At 36.6% G+C, this 10,165-nt stretch overlaps 1 protein-coding gene across 2 annotated transcripts in view; it reads right to left on the bottom strand.

Annotated features, from left to right (window-relative positions):
- Positions 1 to 389: 389 nt before the first annotated feature.
- Positions 390 to 10,165, bottom strand: part of LOC124555103 (ATP-binding cassette sub-family C member 4-like) — a 264,506-nt gene continuing 254,730 nt past the window's right edge. For both annotated transcript variants that reach the window (XM_047128901.1, XM_047128902.1), the window contains exon 25: positions 390 to 1,361. In XM_047128901.1, the coding sequence (XP_046984857.1) occupies positions 1,314 to 1,361 (48 nt within the window). In that variant the 3' untranslated portion in view covers positions 390 to 1,313. The remainder of the gene's footprint in view (positions 1,362 to 10,165) is intronic.

Here is a 10,165-nt window from a genome sequence, read left to right as displayed (position 1 = left end):
CAAGGGTTGTAATTCAGATATATTAACTGAATTATTTTGGAGTCTGTTTATGACCAGTTTTCAGAATCTTTGACTGTCTCTGTCATCAGACAACATGGCTATTTTCTGTGACACTGACTGCACAACTACATTGCATGCCTATACTTACAGTGAACTCATGTTACAAGCATGAATTGGAAGTTTACATTCTCTTGCATTGTTAACAGCCAACTGACAAAGTCTTCACTTATCTTAGACCTGCCTTTTTTATATTCTTAATTAATGATGAGTGGAAACAGTCGAAATTATGACTAGTTATCTATTTTCCTGTAGACAATTTTACAAAAATCAGTATTCATTGATGTAATGGGTCATTGTCTCTACACTTACAATGTCAGGTAACTATAATATGACTGACTTACATTTTTCTTTATTTATAACTTTTAGAAAACATTTTCACTAGTACAAAAACTGAATAACAAAAGTATCTCATTAAAAATACAGACAAGCTGAATTATTCAGATTATAGAAAGACAAACAGTATCAATATATTCTCAGCTTTCACAATGTGTTATAACACACAAACGTTGATGGTACCTTAAAGATTCATGAAATATGTTGTATAAAATTGAGATAGTAATAAATAACAGCTAAAATAAAATTTGTACCATGAATGAGTATAAAAATTCCAAATTCTAGATTGCTATAAGTAAATACAGAATACATGTTTAACTGTGATCTGGCAGAGAGTACTTACGTTTTGAAAGGCAAATAGAGAGAAAATACTTTCAAAAAGTTACTTAAACTAATACAGTTATTTATAGTGCATTATGAAAAAGTCTAGAAAGAATAAATATCACAGTGTAAAGCAGATTTTAAATGAGATTGGAGTAAATTGATTGAAACAGGAAAGACAGTATCAATGAAAAGAAGTGTTAAGAACTGAAAGGAAGAATTTCTGTTACACACTCACAAATTATCACAACATTGTAAATTAAATGTCACAAAATTATTTTGTATCTAATTACAGGAACATTATGTGTTTTATTAGATATTAAAGTTCTGTCAGTAACTAACACAACATACACACAAAGCTGTCTTCTTGGAAGTTACCAAATTTAAATAAAGCCTAATAAAGCTACACATAGAGCATTATTTTATTATTAACACAGGGTTAATGTCTGCCAGTGTAGCATATTCTCTTTGGGTAATAGTTTTGACAACTGTGTAGTAATCAGTAACACAGTATCAAAAAGCAGTGAAATTCAGACTTATCATGTCTGATTCCATGGGAGTCATGGAGTTGCAGTCCTGTAGCAGTAATAATACCACCACTAATATGTAATACTGCTTAAATTCACTGATGACTTTTTGCTGAAAGCCTGAAATAAATATTTTTATTTCCTTAATTTTCAGTATATCAATGTTCAAATAAAATAAAAACAGATAAATTAATTGCTTAAATCAGTGTCAAAACTAACAGAAAAGTGATATTACAGAAAGCAACACATGGGTAAGCCAAACATCTTCCTTCCTGATAAAAAAAGGTAATCTGATTAATAACAATTAAATGAGGAGGAGAGGAAAGAATTTTGCAGTCTTCATTGGGGCACCAAAACCATAAATCAGATTTCTTAATGGAACTTTCTTTTCTGATACTGCTGTTATTATACCAGTTGTTTGAAGGCATTTGTAATAAATACAAGGGGAGAATAGTTGGATGATAAACTACACAAAGCATTCCTATAAAAGTATGTTTTATAACGTATCAACAATGAGGTACAGGTGTCATTCAAAATGTGGTACCATGTAACTCTTCTGCAACATATGTACTATGGGGACGTGAGGGTCAGTCAGAAAATAGTGCATCCTCCATTCTTTAATTTTTGCTTTACAAGGAAACTGTATGCCATATTCATAAGATAACAGCTACAATATTCACAATTAATTAGTCACTTCTCAATATAACCACCACCTTTGTTCAATTTTTTTTCCAACTTGAAACAAGAACATGTACATCTCTCCAGTAAAAATTGTGTTCGTGTTTCCTCGGCCACTGGTGTACAAAATTTTTCAATGTTTCTGCATCTTCAAAATGATAACCTCCCCCCCCCCCCACCTCCCCAAAGGGCTTCATTGAGTGGACAGAATTGAAACACTGCAAGATATTGGATGCAGTTGTTTTCCTTGCCTCTTTATTCTGGTTGGTCAACATTTTCTGTAACCAGTGCGCAAAAATCTTGTAATAGCCTAGTTTTTCAACAATGGAACTATCTCTACCTTTACCAATAAGGTAACTGGTGACAATTCAATTTGTTGTTACCCAGCAGTAATCATAACTAATATGGTAAACATGCTGGGTGTTTTGTGAGTTCATTGCAGTCACTGACCGTCCATTTAGCATTCGGGTTAGTGAAATGTATTTGCCTTTCAGCTTCTATGAAGCAACAAACTAATAATGCTATAAGACCTCCACACCCTTTCGTCAGCCTTTCATTAATGTGAATGGGCATTTGAACTTCTACACTAAGGTATTTAATCACACAACGATGTCTTATATGTATGTCAGTGTTGGCCATTTTCCTAAATTTACACAGTACAGCCATCTGCTGATATAGGACACTGTTACTAGGGTGGCCTGGAGAATGTTTTCCAAAGTGTGCCAAATTCATAGCTTTTGCATTACAAACTTAGTGAAGGACAAAAATAGGAAGCATTACAGCTACACCTATACTCCACAAACCACTGTGAAGTGTTTTGCGGAGGGTACATTCCATTGTAATAGTTATTGGACTTTTTCTTGTTCCATTCAGGTGTAGAGTGCAGGAATAATGATTGTTTAAATGCCTCTGTGCACATTCTAATTACTTTCTGACTGGCTCTCAGAGATCTGTTGTGAAGATGACTGCACCATGCAGTTTGAAATAAATCTGTGATATGTAAAGAAAATGTGTGAAAGGAAATTACTAGTAGTGGTACATGGTACCCTCTGCCATAAATCACCATAAATCACTCCAAATGGGTAATCCTAGACACCTGATGCTAGTAGCTGATTCTAGTCACTAATCACCATACCTTTAGTCAAAGATATAGGGTCTTTCTGTATGCTCAATGTAGCTTGTGTTGGAGGAAAGGAAGATTAGGGTTTACTTCCCCACTGACAATGAGGTCATCAGGGATGAGTACTGGCTCAGATTTTTTCAAGGATGAAGAAGGATAGAAGGAAATTGGTCGTGCCCTTTCAAAGGGACCATTCCAGCATTTGCCTCAAGGGAAATTACTAACATGCATTAGTAGACAGCGCAGGATGTATGTGCCAAGCAGTGCTTTCCTCTGGAGTTTGAAGCTCTGTGCTCCAAGGTCTCTCAATTTTGTCTGGGATGGTATGAACAGATAATACACAAGTTTTTGGTGAGTGGGTGCAGTTTTTCAAGCTGTGACAGAGCTTTTGTAATTGTCGACCAAATGCAGTATGATCAAAGTGTCTCGTGACCATCTATCTCAAATAGCTACTAAAAATTCTTGCTCTGAAACAAAAGACTGGAATCACATCAGTGCATTCAATAGAGGAAAGACCATGGCAGTTGTTTACCATGACATACTTCATCTGAAAGGCCAGTCATGTTTTTCAGTTTCACAGTAAACTGTGCAACATCTGATCCAAAGAATGTTGTGTGCAAAACAGAGGCCAATACTAACAGATTTATTTACTGAATTTAATTTGGTTATTCTTGTGCAATAAATTTAAAAAAATGAGAAATGTTTTTTGTTAAATACAGTTCTATTACTTAAAATATGACCAATGTATTTCTGTATGTGTGTTATTGTAAATAAAATGTAGTGCCTCTGTATTAAAGGAACCTGAAACAAAAACTTTTGTATTGGCACTTGGAACCAGTTGGTTTCTTGATATAGCACTTAGAATGTTCTTAATAAATTATTTGGTTTCTAATTTGTCTCATTATTTGAGATGAGCTAGCAGTATAATTGTGATATCAGAATACCTTTTTGATTTTTTTATATAAATAAGTTATGTATGGTACAAAGAGAGAGATATATGGTTTTTTGCTTCTCCTGGTACATGCAAGATTTAGAACTTGGGACGTTTTCAGTTTCCACTCTTCATATATTGTTAATGGTAATAGTCCTAACACAGTCCCTCAAGGTACACCAGATACTATATGCTGATGTCTCCCCTTTAAGAAAAATCTGTTGAGTTCTGGTTTCTGTAAGAACTAATTTTATTTACTGGACAATGGTATGGAAATGTATGAATCTACAATCTTCCAGATTTGATGAAAATTAATAGCAAGCTGAGTTTCATGAGACTAATGCTTCTACAATACCTAGTGATTCCTATGGATTAGATTTTTTGTTTCCAGTAAGTCATACCATTATACCTGAACACAAAATATGCTTCATAACTGTACAACAAATTGATTACACTGAGCTATGTTTGTAATTCTGTGGATATTCATAAGTAAGTTATTTTTATACAATGTGGTGTATGTAACAGAAACTGTGTTTTGATCTTATTTACAAAAATTTTGGAAGACATAATTTAGTATTTCAGGCTTCATTTTATCATATTCCAGTACAGTGCATTTATGATGTTGAGCATCTCAATAGATAATATCTGTTGATTAATCTTTCATGCATCTAAAACAATTTAGGGTTATTATTAATCTTACTGGAAAGATCTTGCTATGCATTCTATTGAGATTCAAACTTTTCCATCATTTAATATCTTTGGTGTCCATAGATGTCACCATATGCATGACTGTCAAGTCAATTGTTAGTAGTTCTGAATTATTCTCCATATAGTGAGCTATAAATAAAGTTGCTTTGTAATTACATGTTGTACCTGTATTGTCAAACCACATCCAGACAGGTAAAGGGACCAATTTATGTGATAGGCAAAAGTGACATTTTTTTATTAGACAAAAAATTTAATTTGTAAGCTTAAAAGTGCGGAAATTAATGCTGAAAAATACTTTGTACATGCCAGAACTTGGAACTAACCTCATTTCACTGGCAAAGGTTGCAGACAACAACCACCAGTGTCATCTGAGAGAACTCATACAGTTATGCAAGACACTAATTGTAAAATAAAACTGACTTCAAATAGAGTTGGTAACTTGTTTTATTTACAAGAAAATGATCCAAAGGTATAGGTCTTTGCTTAGCCAAGCATTACAAAATGTGATATGCAAACCTGGCATGCTTAATTATGCTACTTGAACCCATGACATATAATCAAAATGCCACAAAATGAGTAAGTGACAGGTTTGAGATTCAATCATGTCAATGTCACTAGATGCATTATGTATCTTATGGGAAACATCACATCCACTCCCCTCACCAATTGAGAACTCAAACAAATTAGACTTTTAGACTTTTAATAAAATTAAACCCTTTCAGTCAGCCAAAAGTAAGGAGTATTGCAATGAAAGAATGGATACCACTCCTATCCACTACAGGAGGAATACAGTGACATAGTTACATACACATTGCAGCAGTATGGTGTTGTCAATGAAAGAACCTTCATTGGATGAAGTTATTCATTGCATGTGTTTTGAGTCACAACTACCACCATCATTCTGGTCAGATATATCTCATCTTCATACAGCTGGTCAAATGGTTCTCATCCTGGCTAAATCACCAACCAAGGGAAAGTTCAATCCTAAAGGCAAAGAAGGGATTTTTGTAAGCTATTTTGACTTTTCAAAAGTCTGTCGTCTGAGAGTAACAAGAGATCCCAAGATTCACATGTCAAGAGATGTGAACTTCCTTGATTATGACAGTTTTAAGCCCAAACAAACTTACATGGGCTTATGTGAAGATGAATCAGATCATCACCAAAGAGGAAGCAACTATAGATTTCAACAATAATATAAACATTGAATCAGAGCCATCGTCAGACAATGAAACATCCCATGTATTTGAAGAAGATTATCTTCCAACCACTACAGGCCAAGAATTTAGTTCTGACAATGACTTATCATATGCTGAAGATAGTAATTCTTCAAGCTTCACACACACTTGACAGTCTGTGCTAGGTGTCGATTCGTCAAATATTTCAATTCATCATATTAATTTTACTGCAACTGCAACTGTCAAGATCACCGAGAGTGGTCTGAGGCTGTATGTAATGAAATAAGGTCACTGCTGGGAAATGATCTACATCTACATCTACATTTATACTCCGCAAGCCACCCAAAGGTGTGTGGCGGAGGGCATTTTACGTGCCACTGTCATTACCTCCCTTTCCTGTTCCAGTCGCGTATGGTTCGCGGGAAAAACGACTGTCTGAAAGCCTCCGTACACGCTCTAATCTCTCTAATTTTACATTCGTGATCTCCTCGGGAGGTATAAGTAGGGGGAAGCAATATATTCGATACCTCATCCAGAAATGCACCCTCTCGAAACCTGGTGAGCAATCTACACCGCGATGCAGAGCGCCTCTCTTGCAGAGTCTGCCACTTGAGTTTATTAAACATCTCCATAACGCTATCACGATTACCAAATAACCCTGTGACGAAACGCACCGCTCTTCTTTGTATCTTCTCTATCTCCTCCGTCAAACCGATCTGGTACGGATCCCACACTGATGAGCAATACTCAAGTATAGGTCAAACGAGAGTTTTGTAAGCCACCTCCTTTGTTGATGGACTACATTTTCTAAGCACTCTACCAATGAATCTCAACCTGGTACCCGCCTTACCAACAATTAGTTTTATATGATCATTCCACTTCAAATCGTTCCGCACGCATACTCCCAGATATTTTACAGAAGTAACTGCTACCAGTGTTTGTTCCGCTATCATATAATCATACAATAAAGGATCCTTCTTTCTATGTATTCGCAATACATTACATTTGTCTATGTTAAGGGACAGTTGCCACTCCCTGCACCAAGTGCCTATCCGCTGCAGATCTTCCTGCATTTCGCTACAATTTTCTAATGCTGCAACTTCTCTGTATACTACAGCATCATCCGCGAAAAGCCGCATGGAACTTCTGACACTATCTACTAGGTCATTTATATATATTGTGAAAAGCAATGGTCCCATAACACTCCCCTGTGGCACGCCAGAGGTTACTTTAACGTCTGTAGACGTCTCTCCATTGATAACAACATGCTGTGTTCTGTTTGCTAAAAACTCTTCAATCCAGCCACACAGCTGGTCTGATATTCCGTAGGCTCTTACTTTGTTTATCAGGTGACAGTGCGGAACTGTATCAAACGCCTTCCGGAAGTCAAGAAAAATAGCATCTACCTGGGAGCCTGTATCTAATATTTTCTGGGTCTCATGAACAAATAAAGCGAGTTGGGTCTCACACGATCGCTGTTTCCGGAATCCATGTTGATTCCTACATAGTAGATTCTGGGTTTCCAAAAACGACATGATACTCGAGCAAAAAACATGTTCTAAAATTCTGCAACAGATCGACTTCAGAGATATAGGTCTATAGTTTTGCGCAACTGCTCGACGACCCTTCTTGAAGACTGGGACTACCTGTGCTCTTTTCCAATCATTTGGAACCCTCCGTTCCTCTAGAGACTTGCAGTACACGGCTGTTAGAAGGGGGGCAAGTTCTTTCCCGTACTCTGTGTAGAATCGAATTGGTATCCCGTCAGGTCCAGTGGACTTTCCTCTATTGAGTGATTCCAGTTGCTTTTCTATTCCTTGGACACTTATTTCGATGTCAGCCATTTTTTCGTTTGTGCGAGGATTTAGAGAAGGAATTGCAGTGCGGTCTTCCTCTGTGAAACAGCTTTGGAAAAAGGTGTTTAGTATTTCAGCTTTACGCGTGTCATCCTCTGTTTCAATGCCATCATCATCCCGGAGTGTCTGGATATGCTGTTTCGAGCCACTTACTGATTTAACATAAGACCAGAACTTCCTAGGATTTTCTGTCAAGTCGGTACATAGAATTTTACTTTCGAATTCACTGAACGCTTCACGCATAGCCCTCCTTACGCTAACTTTGACATTGTTTAGCTTCTATTTGTCTGAGAGGTTTTGGCTGCGTTTATACTTGGAGTGAAGCTCTCTTTGCTAACTTTGTTGTTGTACCACGGTGGGTTTTTCCCGTCCGTCACAGTTTTACTCGGCACATGCCTGTCTAAAATGCATTTTACAATTGCCTTGAACTTTTTCCATACGTAAGACATTGTAGATAGGCCAACAAATGAAAGAAAAATTGACTGTAGGACTGTTTTGAGGAATAAATACGTAAGTGATGGATCCTTGCTGAGGAGTAAAGCAAGAATAATTTCATGAGAATTCAACCAGTGGTCTAGAGTTAAAAACGTGGTTTCAGATAAAACATGGCTTCAACAGAGTATGAAAGTCTTTTTGATAGGCAACTCCTTCTACTCTATAGATGAATATCTTAACAGGGCTGTTACACCAGCTTAAGTAAAAAGTCTGTTAGGTTTCAGATTTAACAATACTTGGTCACAACCCTCATGACTAGGTATTTTGTGTATGACAAATTTCTTAAAAGTGTGTCCACCTGCTTAGCTGAGTGGTAACGTGCTTGTCTCCCATTCAGTGGGCCTGGGTCACAACAGTCAACATTAGGTATTTTGTGTATGATAAATTTATTAAAGGTGCATAATTATGTTTCATTCTGACAGTGTATTAATCCTGCAAATATTAGCTGTTTCAGTTTACTACAATGTATTCACTTGACAGTCCCCTGACAAATTATTGAGGAAGGGAGTAGTATATTCAAATGCTCTATGTCTTTTATTTTATACTTTCTGACATGTTTCACACCCACGAGAATCATCTCATTTTTGGGTCTACGGAATGAAATCTGAATTTAATGTAATCCAAGACATGTTGAAAATGTATGGCTGTGCAAATGATAGTGGATATGAGGCTGCCTAACTGCGCATCCCCCCCCCCCCCCCCCAATCTATCCTGCAGACAGCAATCATTGTAATGACATTTACAGCAGTGGATTGTTTCATCTATGAAATAGGCTCAGTATTGTTCATCTATGTGGATGGTGATCAATTCCACCACCCACAAACAATTACCAAAAGCCTCAGTTACAACAAGTGGACAATAAATGAGTCATTAAATGCGTATAATTCATGTTCCTACTTGCCATATTTTAAATGACTTTACCTTGTATCCACACCATCTGCAAATGTACAGGGCCTTAGGGAATTGGATTTTCACTACTTACTGAATTCTGCTGGTGATTCCTTCACATAGCAGTTATCTATTTACATTTGTGTCATCTGTTTCCTTCACTGATGAAGCAACAGTTGGACATGTCAGCACCATAAACTTACTTAAGTTAAGCATGACAGAAGGCGATAATCTACAATCCTAATTTGATCTCCGTGTGTGACTAGCACTATGGTACCTCCTTAAAATCATTGCAAAATGACAAAATGGCTAATATCGAAATAAGTGATACGAGGCAAATGAAATCGCTCAATAGAAGAAAGACCACTGGATCTGATGAGATGCCAATACAAGTATACATATAATATGAAAAGAACTTTCAACTCTTGTAGCAGCAGTGTACCATAGTTCTCTGGAGGAGCAAAGTGTTCCTGATGATTGAAAAAGAAAGTGCAATTCATTTCTGTTTCAAGGAGAGTCATCCAACAGATGCACAGAACTGTAGGTCTATATCTCTGATGTCATTCTGTTGTAGAATTCTGAAACATGTTTTATGCTCAGCTACTATGACATTTCTGGAGATCAAAAATCTCCTCTGGAGGAATTAACATGGGTTCTGGAAACAATGATTATATGAAATCCAGCTCAGTCTGCTCATCCACAACACCCAGAAATCAGTACATACTGTTGTTCAGGTAGATGCAGTGTTTCTTGACTTTCATAAGGCATTCAATACAGTTCTGTACTTCCACAAATGAACAAAATATGACCATACGGAATATCAGACTAACTGTGTGATTGATTTGAAAGTTTCTAGCAAATAGTACACAGCATTTCATTCTCAACAGGCAGAAGTCTTCAGAAGTAAAAGTGACTTTGGACATACCACAAGACAGTGTTATAGCTGCATTACTTTTAACAATATATATAAATCACATAGTAGAGAATGTCAGAAGTTCCAGAGGCTTTCCATGAAAGATGTCGATGCATACATAGAAGTTGCAATGCTGGAAAATTTTAGCAAAATTCAAAAA

Source organism: Schistocerca americana, chromosome X, assembly GCF_021461395.2.
Source record: "Schistocerca americana isolate TAMUIC-IGC-003095 chromosome X, iqSchAmer2.1, whole genome shotgun sequence".
In the NCBI taxonomy this organism is placed as follows: Eukaryota; Metazoa; Arthropoda; class Insecta; order Orthoptera; family Acrididae; genus Schistocerca; species Schistocerca americana.
Note: the sequence above shows the minus strand (reverse complement) of the source record. Positions and strands in the feature narration are given on the sequence as shown.